The following is a 13,614-nucleotide window of genomic DNA, read 5'->3' as shown; positions in this document are numbered from 1 at the left end:
CGTGGGAAATCCAGATCCGGTGGGACGCACGCCGTTGATGATGCATCACGCGTCAATGACTCGGCGACCAGGCTCTGCGCTGGTCCTTTCCACCGAATGAGATGGACTATGGAGCTATAACTAGGCGTCGATCACGCAAACGACTAACATTGGACAAGGTTTGGCGTTGAGCCGGGGGTAGGGCTTTAACCTTGTCAATGGCATGAAGCGACCTCACAAAGCCGAAGCTCGAAGCTGAGCTCGTATCGACTACCAAAAAGGCTATCGAACGAGGCTCGGTAGGGATGCGTGCTCGGTCTACAGCTAGAATGGACGTACTACTTGACAGCGCCGTCGGTAGTAGTATCCAACGACGATATACACAACGTGCGTTTGGCGAGTACCGTAGAGGCCTCTGTCGCAATCGCCCACTGCGTCACCCCAGATCAGATCTTATTGGAGCTGGGCATCGAAGCGTACGAACGCGTCCACTGGAGCTGGAGCTATCAAGTCGAATGCGAAAAAAGCCTCGACGCGGTTTTAACATGCAATCGCCCAACTTCAAGTCGCGACGCATTCGAATAATCGAAGCGCCCGTCGTTGCCCCTTGCGTGTTTCTTTGAGACTTCGTCAACCATCCATAGATCTCACCCTTCTTCCGAGTGTAGGCACGTGCGTCACACCCTTTCCTCGACCCTTCTGCATCGTTGCCAATGTGCACCAAACGAGAGGCTCGTCAGCCACCGTACTCGGTAGCGTCACGTTAAAACGTAGTACAATTCGAGATAGGCGAGGAGAACGACGTCGTAGCTATTTCTCCTCCGCCAAGCTAGTCTCTCAGAGTCCAATGGCTTGGATCCTTGTCGACACGACGCCACTTTGCACTTGCACTTTGCACTTGCGGTGGATTTCCCACCGAGGAACGTGTAAAACGTTGCGTGTAACCTTTTTCACCCACTCAAAAAAGAAACATTTCCGGTCGTACCATGGGCTGCCGCTGCGTTGACGCAAGCGCCGAGACCGTCCTCGGCCAGTGGCGGGGCATCTGCCAAGCGTACTACTTCCAGCATGACGAGACCCACGACGCCAAGGCGATCCTCGACGTCTACGAAGGCCTCAAGCTCGACCAAGTCGCGTACGTCCCTCTACTAGTTGACGTCGCCTGCCAATGACACGGCCTTAGCATCTCGATCCCAGGCGCGGGCAGCACGTCGAGCGCCGACGCGACGCTCGCGAGCCTGGGCCTCGCGCACTGCCCCATCGCCGACCACAGCGACATCTTCTACACCAAGTAGTCGCTGTCGACGTCACGCGTCTCGGAGGCTGACGTCCACCTGGCTAGCCTCACGGTGCTCGAGCGCGTCAAGAACCAAGTCCGCGCCGAGTTCCACGCGTACGCGTCCAAGCAGCGGGTACACGCTTCGACGACAACCACTCGATGAATGGCACTGGCTGCTATAGTACGACGAGTTTGCTGCGACGCTCGCGCAGCGCCAGAGTGTGCACTACCTCGCCGAGACGCACCCGGTCGATGGCACGCCCTTCTTGACCGTGCGGCTGCTGGAAGGGTACCTCCGCACCCGCGCCGAGATCGATGCGGCCAAAGACGCGCTCATGTCGTTTCTCCAGCAACACAACGCCAACATTGGTACAGGCTTCGAGCCTCAGCGCGACGTTCTTATTTCTCATGGTTAGGCGCCCACCCGTTTTTGCAAGGGCTTCGGCGCTTCATCCAAGCCAACATTGCCAAGGCCAACGTCATTGCGTGGCGAGGTGCATGATCGCACTCGACGTCGGCTCAACCTACTTGGTCTAGTCTCGGACGCTGCGTTCGTCGAGAGTGGCGGGTCGGCCTTTGCGAGGTTTGTGGTTCTCGAATTCTGTCATCACGACGATGAACTAGCACGGCGACTTCCCTGCTCATCGACCATCTGCACTGCGGGCACATTGAGGTGGCGCCCCAGACACGGCTCTTTTACATGGACCCGTACATGTCCAACGCGCATCTGCGCGAGCTCATTGTCATCTTCCGCCGCCAGCCGCCGATGGAAGGCCGGCCGACCGGCGACGACGTCAAGACGATCGTCGTCCGGCAAAACCCGATCGGCCTCTACGACGAGCCGGGCCCGCTCTTTCTCAAGTTTTGCACGCTGCTATAACCAAAACGTAGCGTAGTCCTTGTATAATCGCGTGGACGATGGTGGCTTAGACGTATACGTTGCACTGCTTGCAGAGCTTGGAGAAGTGGCGAATCGTGCGGCGGAACGTGCTTTCGTCCGTCGCCGAGAGAAGCGTCTCGAGGAACTTTTGCTTTTCGTCCGATTTGAGCTTGGGGCCGGTCTCCATCGCGCCGAGCACACTCGTGACCCATTCCTATCCGGGTTGATACCTTGAAAGTTTCGAAAAACGTTACCTGGAAGAGGTTGCCGTGGAGTTGCGCAATGCAGAGGAGGACGCCGGCGCACGACCCGTGGTCGGCGTCGACACGCGACCCCGAGAGGTGCCCCATAACACCGCGCAAGAGCGCGTGCACGAGGAGGTGGCCTTGCGTCCGGAGGCACTCGTCGACGGTCGTCTATCAATTTTTTGTTGGGAGAAACCGATAGACAATATTGTACGTAGTAGGGCTGGAAGGTCGGGTCCGTGTGCACCAAGGCCATTTGCTGCAGAAGGAGCTGGAGGCAGCTCAGCACGCCCTTGTTGGCGTCGTTGTGCTGCATGGCCAGTCCCGCCAGCGCACACTACAGTCGTTCGATCGAATACGGACTGTGAACGTGGCGTTCGCGCACCTGAAAGACGCTCGGCAGCAGCGGCACCGTCTGCAGCGGCAAGCAGCGCAAGTAGCGCTCAAGGAGGTAAAAGAACTCTTCGACAATGTCCGGGTTGTCGACCATGGCGTGCGACGACTCCTACAGCCACACTGTGCATCCCAGGTGCGCGCACTGGGGCATACCTGAAGCACGCTGAACGTCTTGCGGCTCAGCGCCAATAGAAGCTGCTCGAAGATCGGCGCACAGTCGGCGTCGGACGCAAAGTGCTTGAGGATCATGCTCGCGCAGTAGAGGTACGACGACTGCGGATGCGCGTCAAAGTGCGTCACGAGGAGCTCGGCCAGCGTCGGCACGACGACCTTCATCTGCGGCACGCGAAGCATGCGTTTGAAGCAGCGGCAGCTGCGCTCGACGACCTCGGCGTTGTGCCCGTACACGCGCAGCGTCTGCAGGTCGATAGATTGATACATTGACATATGCAGCAAACCTACCTGCTGGAAGAGCGGAAACAGTTGTTCGGTGAGCGCAACGAGCGGGTGCGTCGCGTTCGGGTCGACGACCGAGACCGTAATGTGGTCGTAGATGCACATGAGCCGCAGGAGATCCTTGAGAATCCCATTCGCCGACGGATGATCTGAAACTCAACGTCAATGTCGAATCGGCATCTCAAAAACGCGTACCGCGCGCAAAAATCTCAGTCATGTGCTGCGCGATCGGCGTCACCAGCGTCTGCATCGCCGGCACCATGAGCTGGCGGTCGCCAATCGACACGCCCTTGCAGATACCCTAAACGCCAATGCGACCTTTGCGATAAGGTAGGATAGTAAGCACCTCGAGCAAAATGACTTGGTCTTCGACGAGGAGCGCGTCGCTCGCCTGGAGGCGCACGTAGTATTCGATAAGGTCGCGACCGACGTGCTTCCAGCAGTCAATGCACAGCGAGCGCAGACCCGCGCTGACGGCCGTGGGCACTTGCCTATCTCACATTCTCAAAGACTATCGACGAGCTCGACGAGATACCATTCTTGATAGTCTTTGCGGTTCAGACACTGCTGGATCGTCGCGTCGATAAACTGCAGCATCGACGGGAGGTAGCTGGTCGCACTCGAGCCGAGCCACTCGGCGTAGCTATAAAAAAAGTTATATAACTTTTTTTTGAACTTGGGACGTGCGTACCGAGAGATGATGAGGCACGACGTGTACTTGATCGCGGGGTGGTCTGGGAACTGCGGGAGGTACGAAAAGATGCTGTGCAGCGGCGTCTCGTCAAAGTCTAGAACCCGAATTGCATTAGAATCTGGATTCTGGAACCAAAACGTACTGGAGCGCGACTGGATCTGGAGCTCGACCTTGCGCGCAATCGAGCGAAAGCTGTACAAATGGGCTTCAATCGCTTCCCACTGACGCTCGGGCGACTCCTACACCATACGTTCTGAGCACCATATTCGTACCAGATCTGGTACCTGGGACTGGAAGATGGTTTGCAGACCCTGCACGCAGTGTTGGAGCACGAGTTCGGCGCCGAGGAGGTGGCAGCAGTCACGCAGAATGTCGCCAAGCTACAATGGGCACACTTGATACCTTGATACAAAACAAACAAATCGAACTTACATCGGCGCGAAAGTTCTTGAAATCTTGCTTCTTGTCAATCGGCAGCTCGCGGAAGCCATCGCGAAAGCACATGTTTTGCATGCCTAGTCCATATTGTCTATCGACCAGCAGACAATATTGTACAGTACAAATGAGCGAGAGGCGCGTGAGGCTGGGCGTAAACGTCGCCAGAAGACGGGCTTTCGTAGTCGGGTCGCGCGACGAGATGAGCGCGTCGCAGAAGACAAACCAGAACGGCATCGTGATCTCGGCGACTACGACCGACGTCAGCTGGAGGTCGCCGGACCGCGATAGCCACGTACTCTCTGCGTCCGGGTAGGCCATGCAGTCGAGCAGCATGTCGACGACCGCGGTTTGGTTCATCGGCGACTCGCTCAAAATCAAGTTCAAGTACATCTCGGCCATCTCGGTAAAGATGCGTGTGAGGCCAATACAGCAGTCGGTGTTGTCTATTGCCACACAATTTAGGACGCAGCGAGGAAGGGTCGAGGCATGTACCGTAAGAAGCCGCCTCGGCGAAGAGCGGCTTGAGCCCCATGAGCTGCGGGAGAAGCCACTGGATGACGCGCATGTCACGCTCCGCAGACGGAAACGCACGGATGATCTCGATGACAACGTCGACGGCCGCGTCAAAGATCTCGGTGTTGTCGTCCATGCCGTTGCGGAGGACTTGCAGCGCTGCGTTCGCCACCGGGTTGGGCACGACGAGTTCTACGTAGCCATGTTACATGAGAAAGAGAGAGATGGAGGCGCATGCGTGTACCGGGATCCCGCGTGGTATCGTCAAGCATGTTGATCCACTCGGCGAGGCAGCGGAGCGCGTCGGCGGAGGCAACGTTGGCCTTCCCGAGCCAGACAATGACCTTGGGCGCTTCGCTGTAGGCGATCCCGTCTTTCGCTGCGAGCGTGAGCAGCGAGAGGCGCACGTCGTCGTCCCACGCGCCGAGCATGAGCCAGTCGAGGCCCTGCGACGACTCCATGTTGCGGACGAGCGCGGTTCCGAGGAGGCGCACGATATCGCGCTCGCGGTGGAGTCCGAAGAGCGCCGTGAGGCTGTCGCGCTCGGCCGCCAGCAGCGTCATGTGCGAGATGGTCTGCGCGCAGAAGGCGTGGACGTAGTGCACCGAGAGGCGCATGGACGGGATCGTCGGTCGCGAGAGAAGCGCGTAGCACGTGGCGAAGGCGGCATCGTCGCGCTGGAACTTGCGGAGGAACTCGTCGGCGGCCGCGCGGTGGTCCGCCGGCGACCCGGACGCGTACATGGCCTCGACGGCCTGGACGACTCCCTCTTCCATGCTGCTCATGCTGCTTCCAGGGATGCAAATGGAGGGCAAAACACTGGCGACAAGCGCATTTTTATTCCGCATTTTTATTGAACCTCAATATATGTATAGAACATGCATTTTTGCATTTAATTCGACGGGCGGCCGGAAATGCAATGGCTTTTCGACCAATCAGAGGGGGTTATACCATGAATTAAATTTAATTTATAAAAAACCATAGCGTTTGTATGGTCGTGTCAGGTTTTGTCGTTGCCTTTGTTTGGCTTTTCTGTTCATTTTGTCCAATCCATTGTCGGAAACGTGTCGCCGCCTGCATACAGTAGAGCTTGTTGAAAACTGCAGACTCGCTGAAAGTGGCTTCCGCAGGCTCCGACCAGCAATGATGAATGCACCACCATAAACAGGGGAAGAGATCGCCTTTGATAAAACAACTGGATACATGGTATATCAAGCTCCTTGGCTAATCAAATACTGCTCCACAAGACACAAAGTATCATGCTCGTTCCCTGCGACCTTGGCCTTCATTTTCAAATTGGACAAATGAAGGTATGGACCGAGTTATGGGCGAGGCTACGGATGTGGGCTCTTGCACTACTACATGCTGTGCGCAAGTGCTTCTGCTGCTTTCGCGGCCCCAAGACGCCCAACATTTCGTCGGACACACAAGCGTTGGAGAAGCTCCAAGCCGAGCTGCCCACGGTCGTCCTAGCAAATGAAAGAATTAAGCTCGGGTGCAGCAAGAGCGGAGCTCCAGCGCTGCGCAAGCTGGGCGATGGCATTCTCATCTACGACCAGTACCTCGACGACGCAGCTACGCCTCGGGAATTCTTCGACAAACTCCTCGGCTTCCTCGACCACTTCGTGCTCAATTGCCCTCGCAACGGCGCTGTGCTCCTCGGTGCCATCGTGACGCAGTCGCTCAACGCCCGCGACGGCTACGAAAAAGCGTCTCGGGAAGTCTACTACTGGTGCGTGGCAGCGCTACCACTCCTCGAGGCCTTTGAGGACGCACTGCAAAGCGGGCGCATCAACGACGCTCAACTCCTCTTGCTCTCAGTCTACGAACACGGCACAACCATCATGCACACGGTCGCCTCCGCGCTCGCCAAGACGACCAAGCACTTGGAGCTGGCCATGCAGAACGCCACGGACTTGAGCCGACGCATGGCCTTTCAGGCGTCGACGCCCAACACCCGTTCGATCGGGTGCGCAACAACGTCGAATGACGAGTCCCTTCTGGCGTTTGGAGCGCCGCCGGCCGATGCGGGGGCGCGCATCACGACGTATGGTCGACCGGCTGCAGTGGATGAAAAGCTCTCCGATCTGCTGCAAGTGCTTGCCAAACGAATGGAGTTGATGCTGAAGAGCATTGATTGTGGCTGGAATCAACTGCAGCGAACGCACGTCATCGAGACCCTTGACGACGAACGGCGGCAGCCAAATTTACTCAAGTTTCTCGACCAGTCGACGATGGACAAGTACTTGACATCGGCGTCAGCGTTGCGGACAACCTGCAGCGACTTTATGCGTCGTCATGCGCAGCACCAAGCCGTCTAGTCGCTAACAACTAACGCGCTCACTTGGTATCTTTCTACCTTGATTCACGGCGTCAGTAAAGGTTATGGCCTTGCTTAAATCACAATTCTTTGTTCAAGGAGTAGATCGTGGGTTGATCCGCAGCACGTAGCCTGCGAGAGTCCTAGCCCCACCAGAATTCTTACGATTTTTGTTTAAAGACACCATGGCGACGGTGCCAGAGGGCGCTGTATCGCGACAAACGCGACTTCACCTTGCACCCGCACTTTGGAACTGCGGCTGCGCAAGACGTCCGGTAGCTGCATCTCGAGCGCGTTGAAGATATACGGCGACGCCGTGCGCGACTCGGCAATCAACGTAGTGCGACCGTTCTGCGATAAGCTGCTGAGGAGACTCAGCCGAAGCTTCTCGGTGAGCACGTCGTCGCCGTCGTAGCAAAGGAGGTAGCAGTCGGCACCGCAGAGACTGAGTGTTGCACTGGTCTTGTAGTTGGCGTTGCGTCGAAAGAGCTCGTAGATGGACCCGCCTCGGCTCGGCATCGCCGATGGATCGCGAAACGACCGCACAAGGCTCAGAAGCAGTCGGTTCTTGACCGTGTTGTACACATAACTGCTATAGTCGATCGCGCGCAGTCGAGGCCCGACGCCAATTTTGCAATATTTCAACATGGGAAACGCACGATGACGCACAGACGCAGCGACAAAGCCATAGCCGACCGGCAGGCTCGCTATGCAAAAGGTATAAAAGACGCACGCAAGAAAGATCTCGTCCTTCTCGCTCTTCTGCTCGTACGGCACGAGCACCGAGAAGAGCCAGTGGTATACGGACGCCAGCGGCGCCCAGTTGCCGCTGAGCCATGAGATGAGCGGGCCAAAGACCGTGACCCCGATCGCCACCATGGTCGGATCGACTTCGTCAAAGAGGTGCTGTGCTTCGTAGCGCCGGAGAAGGTGCGCGGTCATGCACAGACCAAAGTAACCAAACCACACCTACACTACAAATATCAAGTGGATACCGTATTGGGACACTAGACACAATCCTACCGTACGGGAGAGATACAAGATGTTGAGGAGGTTGACGACGATGTCGCTGTTCTGGGAGGCGCGAAGAACTGCGATACCGACGTTGGCCGTGCTGAGCCAAATGTCGACCACGAACGCCAGCGCGACCCACGCATCCAACAGAATGATCGCTGTCGGGTCGCCCAAGACGAGCTCGTAGCGCCAGCGGTCGCGTCTCGGCGTCGCGACATGGCTCTCAAGGACAAGGCGCTGTCGCAGATGTACAATATGTCGATAGTACTGTGACCATAGGCGACGAATCACGATGCCGGTCGTGAAGACGCGGTAGGCAAACTTGCACCAGAGCCACGTGCAATAGCGCGGTGCATTGTACACGAACGAATACGTGAGCGCCAACGAGTCGTTGCTGCCGTAGACCGCATCGCCGCGCGTCACCCAGAGACAAATCGTCCCGATCTCGAGCGTCAGCTGCGTATTGCGAAAGCACGAGCCGCTCTCAACACCGACGGGCGTCGTCGCATTCGTGGCTTCCACGAGGTGGCAAAGATAGTCCATTTGCGCTGGCGTAAAGAATACCAAGCCCGGGAGGCCGACAAGGAACTGCGAGAGGCAGTTGTCGCGCGAGATCGGCGCCACAAGCGCGGGAAAGAGCACGTACCGCATCACCTGGATGTCGTGGACTGTATCCGTCAAGTACGTGGCGCCCCGAGAGAGCGTCTCGTTGTTGTACAAGGCGCCGTTGAACGCGAGCTTTTGCGCATTAAAGTCCGAGTAGTTGGCGTACGTGTCGGGGACAGTGGGCGGCGCGCGCCACGGAAGGTACTCGGAAATGTACGCCTTCATGGGCTACGCGGTTTGCGTTCAAGTCAGCGGCTGCAAAGGAGGACGCACCATCGAGGCGATGTTGAGCAGCGATACAACACTCAGCGCAAGCCCCACGCGGTTCATACGAACGGTGTGGCGTCGTACTGGGTGGCTACACACCGCGATGCGCGTCATCCCAGGCTTTGAAGAAAGGCGGCCGTTTTGGGACGGTTGAAAAACACACGAGGAAATTTGAAGCATAAATGGCGCCTCCATTGTTGTCACGATAAGGTCTCGGTCAAGACATATACGATCTCCACAACGACGTCGAGTGTAGCTCCGCGCCTGCGTCTGGTTCAACGTCTGGCGCGTCCGCAATTATCGCGTCTTTCGCGCCGACCTCCCACTGCCAAGCCCATGGACGATTGCCGTCAAAGCGGCGCGTGTCGCTCAAATGCATTTGCACCACAGCCTCGTTCAAACCCCAGGACAGATGGCTCTACGTCGCCTTCTCCGGCTCCTCGCTCAACACGAGTGGCCGCGCCAGCACCTTGTCCCGCGGATCGCGCTCCTGCCTCCGCCGGCCTAGATCAAGATCATCACCAGCGCCTGCACAACGAAGAAGGTTCGACAATTTTATTTAGCGTAGATTTACGTATCTATTTTAATAGACGACCCACTTCAACATCGAACCCGCGACGTCTCATGGGATACAACCACTTCCTGCCTTGTCGGGCGACCGTGAAAAGGAGTGGGACCATTTTTAGGTCGGACATGTGGCTGAGGCGCTGACATCGGCGTCAACTTCAGTACTGGTGAGTGACGACGGTCCAAGGCATGATCGTTCGAGACAGGTTCGGCTCGGCTCTACCCTCAGCAACGCATGCGCCTTTCACTCTCACGAAACTAGCATCGACCTGAGCGCTTTGGCGTTTCTTCGGTCAGCGTTTAATGCCTGCGTGCATGGTGCCCGATGCGTTGGCCGTTCAAGTCGCCGACGAGACGCACAATGCACTCGAAATACTTATACGATTCAACAAAGATTAGTGAGGGCGCGGTGCACACAAGGCCAGTGGCACACCGTTAAAGTACAAGCCGCCATTCTCGGTGGCGTGGAAGATAGGATACAGAACGCTCTCGGCGCCTTGCGTCGACGTCCGACATCCGTGGTAGTGCGTCATGTCGGTGGAGCAATTCCCGGGGCAGACAAGGACGGTATGGACCCCTTTTCGATGCCCGCGGGCCCACGTCCGCATCATGGCCATGCTAAGGGCATTGGAGATGACGTATGGGCCATACGTCGTTGACGGCGGTGGCCACGCGTAGGCCGCACCGTCGCCATGGAGCCAGTCGTCGCACAGCTGCTTGACACGCTCGATCGTCATGTCTTCATCGGACAAGAAGAGCGCTTGCAGCGCGGACGGCATTTCGTAGCAGGTCCAGGCGACCATCTCTGTCGAGAGCACAATGACCTTGGCCTGCCCTGGCTATAAATCAGTGTTAGCGGACATGTGACAATAAGAAAGGAGATACCATGATGGGCGAGAACGCCTCGGTTGTGTTGTAGACGCCAAAGACGTTGACACGAAAGCACATCTCGGGCCCACCTTCTTCGGGGCAGCCGAGGATGCCAGCGTTGTTGATGAGGACGTCGAGGTGCCCGTGCTTGGCCTCGACGTCGGCGACGGCCGCCAAGATGGACGCCGCGCTCGTCACGTCAATAAGAACCGTGGCAATGTTGCTGTAGGTGCACGCCGGGTTTTCGACTTGCATGCGGGCAATCGCGTCGGCGCCAGCATCGGCGCACCGGCACCCGAGCAGCACCGTGCCAGCTGGGTCGCGCTCGGAGAGCAGGCGCACTGTGTCGTAGCCGATGCCCTACGCCGTTGCCTTAGTCGTCGCACGGGAGCCGTCGTCGACGTACTCGGTTGCCGCCCGTCACGAGGTAGACGGTCATGCGTGCGGATTTGCAAATGATGGCCTTTCCGGGATGTCCATGGTCGTGCCGGATTGGTGCGTTTTTGTAACGTGTCTATGCGTCCACCAATGGCATGGCCGTATCTCATGTTGCTGCATTTGGATTGGCTGATGTGTACCTTCCAGATCCTCCCTGCCCATCCCCCTCCTAAGGCAATTTGCCACTGCTGACGTCCTTGGGTCCCTTCTATTGCGCAGGAGGCGCCACGTACGTCGCGCTTGAAGACAAGTTGCGCAGGCACTGTCGCGACACGGCGCAGCCGCCTCGACGCAGCACCGAAACTCGACGTCGCCGATTGTGGGGTACCACGGAACCATAGACGCGCGGCTCTTCGCAGCTGGGCACAAGTGGACGTTCGTTCGTCAACGTGTGGACTCTACGCCTGGCAAGTCTACCGTACACTCTGGTGCGCTCCGAGAGGGCAGTGGTCTTCAGAGCTGTCGACAGCGGTGCCAGGCAGCACAATACAAACGCATTATTGTCATATACATTGAGGACGACATGAATTGTACACCGTTCAAAACGGCGGCGGATGCCTTCTAAAATTACATCAGTAGACGGAGCAACTGCGTGCTCGTCGCGATTGCTACTTCGTATGAGAAGCGCTCGAGTCTTCGCCCTGGGACCCACGGCGCCGGCGCAGTCGATCACACTGCGTCGGGATCGTCTCGGACTGGCGCTGAGCCTGTTCTCGATGCTCAACATTGCCACCATGGTATTCAACCCTGTCATAGAAAACACGGCTAAGAACTACGTAGCCCTTCAAGGCGTACCTCTCCGAGTGCTGGCCGTGGACCGCGCCGCCAGTCGTGCCCGAACTACCATCCAACTACACGCTCTTCAACGCGATGGCGCTTGCAGCCAATCAAGCCGCGTACACTGCCTCCTCGCTGCCACCCAAGGCGACCTACTACTCGGACACCAAGGAGAGCGTGCAGGTCGCTCGCCAAACGCTGCGGCTTGGGCGAGAGCCTCTCGAATACGCCGAGTGCATCGACGCCTACTTGCTCGGCGTGCCTGGCCTCGTCTTCTACACCCGCGCCCAAGTCGATTTGGTCTGTCGTGTCCTAGCAGTAACGCCAAATGCAACCAGTAGCGTCGACTGGCCACACCAAGGCTCGTGCTTTCGAGGCCGGTTTCTTGGCTTTGAGATCGGGTATGCCTGTCTCTGGCTCACGCCCGGCGACGCCATCCTTGGCGACTTGAACGCGACCGACGTCATCACGCTGAATTATGCCTACACGGAGATGCGCTACGACAAGTGGCTTTGGGCCAAACTCGGCTACCGCATTGGCATCACGATGTTTGTCGTCTGTCGCATGTGGTCTCGGTACTACCGCCACTGCGTTGCCTTGGAGCGCGCCTTGCGCTCGTTCGGGCACATGCGACAGTTAGCGCCGGGTCCTTGGAGGTACGAGTTGGTTGTCGGGGACCCGACCGCAATCGTGCTATTGGACCCGTGGATCGCCGCCGCGTTTGTCCTCGACATGTGGTTTAGCTGCAGCACACTCGCGATAGCCATCCTCCGCGCGACGCAAAATGCTGACGTTGTCGTCTTCTTCCTCAACACGCTGTATCTCTCGCGCACGGTACCGTCTCACTTGATGCTTTGATACATTGAAAGACGATGGGGAACTAGGTGTGGTTTGCATTTCTGGCGCTCTCTCTAGTTGCGCATGGCCTTCAACGCTACCAGAAGGAACAGCTCTTTGTCGATGTCGATCCAACGTGCCTCACGATCGCAGTTGCTGTCTACGGCCCGCTGGCTACCTGGCTCAACGGCAATCTCGGCATTTTGGTGCGGTTGGGGCAGTGGTTCATTACGCTTACGGTGCCCGACAAGAATCGCGGCCAAGTCAACGAAGCGGTTTTTGGCTCGGCCTTTTACACGTCGGGTCTGGCGTGTATTCCCGTCGTGTATGGCTTTTTGATGGCCGCTGCCCGTACATCCTTGAGCGACTTATTCTAGTGCTCAATTTTGCATCGAGTAGGTCGACAGCGACGGCTTCGCGACTATAGCAATCGCCGGTACAACGGCGTCAAGAATCGGTTTCTCCTTAATCTGCTCTCGTCTCTGCGCCGCGTGTCGCCAAATCTCGCGCGCGGCGGCACCGTGTACGCGCTTCAGGCGCTCAACGCCCGCTACAAGAGCTGCCCGACGATCAGCTTGCGCGGCGCCGACTGCTACCTCCTCTGCTACAAGGACGGGGCGTTGAACGAGACCATTCGCTTGAGTTTGCTTCAGAGTCTGCAGTTGCATCCTGCGAATGCGGAACTGGCGGTGCACGCATCGACCGAGGTATCTCCGTACATCTTCAATACGCTTGTTGTGCCGCCCACAGTGACGGTGCCGATGGCAACGTGCACGGTTGGGTCTGTCGCGGCCAGTCGCTTCGAGCTCCAGCGACCGGCGGCTGCCTCGGCCTGGTGCATGTAAAAGACAAAATTCGACATTGAAAACTGGTGTCATCCAAATGCAACACATTTGGATTGTTCTGCACTGTGGCAGCCTCAAGCATGGACGGCTGGCTTCCTTACGCCACCAAATAACCTTTATGGAGCGATGCTCCTTCGGTTACCTCCTCGCCTCACATTGCGGCATCACCGGACTGCCAATGGGACTGTCGTAT

At 57.6% G+C, this 13,614-nt stretch overlaps 6 protein-coding genes across 6 annotated transcripts; 3 read left to right on the top strand and 3 right to left on the bottom strand.

Annotated features, from left to right (window-relative positions):
- Window positions 1-965: 965 nt before the first annotated feature.
- Window positions 966-2,138, top strand: SDRG_11389 (hypothetical protein; the record flags this gene model as incomplete). Its single annotated transcript, XM_008617425.1, has 7 exons — window positions 966-1,114; window positions 1,163-1,270; window positions 1,322-1,391; window positions 1,441-1,627; window positions 1,675-1,752; window positions 1,796-1,841; window positions 1,883-2,138. 7 exons carry the CDS (start codon window positions 966-968, stop codon window positions 2,136-2,138), a joined length of 894 nt encoding a protein of 297 aa, XP_008615647.1.
- Window positions 2,139-2,184: 46 nt separating this feature from the next.
- SDRG_11388 (hypothetical protein) lies at window positions 2,185-5,665 on the bottom strand (the record flags this gene model as incomplete). The annotated part of the gene is made up of 17 exons (XM_008617424.1): window positions 2,185-2,352; window positions 2,393-2,554; window positions 2,598-2,720; window positions 2,769-2,888; window positions 2,933-3,196; window positions 3,242-3,384; window positions 3,431-3,536; window positions 3,582-3,726; window positions 3,771-3,878; window positions 3,927-4,023; window positions 4,072-4,168; window positions 4,214-4,309; window positions 4,362-4,444; window positions 4,490-4,615; window positions 4,664-4,810; window positions 4,860-5,072; window positions 5,125-5,665. The coding sequence occupies 17 exons, from the start codon at window positions 5,663-5,665 to the stop codon at window positions 2,185-2,187; spliced, it is 2,739 nt and encodes a 912-aa protein (XP_008615646.1).
- Window positions 5,666-6,184: 519 nt separating this feature from the next.
- Window positions 6,185-7,201, top strand: SDRG_11387 (hypothetical protein; the record flags this gene model as incomplete). The annotated part of the gene is made up of 2 exons (XM_008617423.1): window positions 6,185-6,190; window positions 6,257-7,201. The coding sequence occupies 2 exons, from the start codon at window positions 6,185-6,187 to the stop codon at window positions 7,199-7,201; spliced, it is 951 nt and encodes a 316-aa protein (XP_008615645.1).
- Window positions 7,202-7,264: 63 nt separating this feature from the next.
- SDRG_11386 (hypothetical protein) lies at window positions 7,265-9,242 on the bottom strand. The gene is made up of 3 exons (XM_008617422.1): window positions 9,094-9,242; window positions 8,224-9,048; window positions 7,265-8,169 (listed from the first exon to the last, which is right to left on the bottom strand). Exons 1-3 carry the CDS (start codon window positions 9,199-9,201, stop codon window positions 7,375-7,377), a joined length of 1,728 nt encoding a protein of 575 aa, XP_008615644.1. The 5' UTR covers window positions 9,202-9,242; the 3' UTR covers window positions 7,265-7,374.
- Window positions 9,243-10,016: 774 nt separating this feature from the next.
- Window positions 10,017-10,982, bottom strand: SDRG_11385 (hypothetical protein). Its single transcript, XM_008617421.1, has 3 exons — window positions 10,931-10,982; window positions 10,540-10,884; window positions 10,017-10,493 (listed from the first exon to the last, which is right to left on the bottom strand). The coding sequence occupies exons 1-3, from the start codon at window positions 10,961-10,963 to the stop codon at window positions 10,050-10,052; spliced, it is 822 nt and encodes a 273-aa protein (XP_008615643.1). The 5' UTR covers window positions 10,964-10,982; the 3' UTR covers window positions 10,017-10,049.
- Window positions 10,983-11,121: 139 nt separating this feature from the next.
- Window positions 11,122-13,464, top strand: SDRG_11384 (hypothetical protein). The gene is made up of 5 exons (XM_008617420.1): window positions 11,122-11,492; window positions 11,539-11,699; window positions 11,743-12,573; window positions 12,624-12,927; window positions 12,976-13,464. The coding sequence occupies exons 1-5, from the start codon at window positions 11,486-11,488 to the stop codon at window positions 13,419-13,421; spliced, it is 1,749 nt and encodes a 582-aa protein (XP_008615642.1). The 5' UTR covers window positions 11,122-11,485; the 3' UTR covers window positions 13,422-13,464.
- The last annotated feature ends 150 nt before the right edge of the window (window positions 13,465-13,614 follow it).

The sequence above is a fragment of the Saprolegnia diclina genome (genome assembly GCF_000281045.1).
Source record: "Saprolegnia diclina VS20 unplaced genomic scaffold supercont1.41, whole genome shotgun sequence".
In the NCBI taxonomy this organism is placed as follows: domain Eukaryota; phylum Oomycota; class Saprolegniomycetes; order Saprolegniales; family Saprolegniaceae; genus Saprolegnia; species Saprolegnia diclina.
This window is presented reverse-complemented; position numbering and strand designations above follow the sequence as displayed.

What these genes read in the sequence shown, in the direction of transcription:
- SDRG_11386 (XM_008617422.1), bottom strand. Translation starts at nt 9,201, where the DNA reads ATGACGCGCATCGCGGTGTGTAGCCACCCAGTACGACGCCACACCGTT. An exon ending in TGCTCAACATCGCCTCGATG is followed by an intron (nt 9,049 to 9,093) that starts GTGCGTCCTCCT and finishes CAAACCGCGTAG; the next exon opens with CCCATGAAGGCGTACATTTC. An exon ending in TCTTGTATCTCTCCCGTACG is followed by an intron (nt 8,170 to 8,223) that starts GTAGGATTGTGT and finishes TTTGTAGTGTAG; the next exon opens with GTGTGGTTTGGTTACTTTGG.
- SDRG_11384 (XM_008617420.1), top strand. An exon ending in TGCTCAACATTGCCACCATG is followed by an intron (nt 11,700 to 11,742) that starts GTATTCAACCCT and finishes AGAACTACGTAG; the next exon opens with CCCTTCAAGGCGTACCTCTC. An exon ending in CGCTGTATCTCTCGCGCACG is followed by an intron (nt 12,574 to 12,623) that starts GTACCGTCTCAC and finishes ATGGGGAACTAG; the next exon opens with GTGTGGTTTGCATTTCTGGC.
- SDRG_11385 (XM_008617421.1), bottom strand. Translation starts at nt 10,963, where the DNA reads ATGACCGTCTACCTCGTGACGGGCGGCAACCGA. An exon ending in TCGTGACGGGCGGCAACCGA is followed by an intron (nt 10,885 to 10,930) that starts GTACGTCGACGA and finishes GCAACGGCGTAG; the next exon opens with GGCATCGGCTACGACACAGT. An exon ending in AGGCGTTCTCGCCCATCATG is followed by an intron (nt 10,494 to 10,539) that starts GTATCTCCTTTC and finishes ACTGATTTATAG; the next exon opens with CCAGGGCAGGCCAAGGTCAT.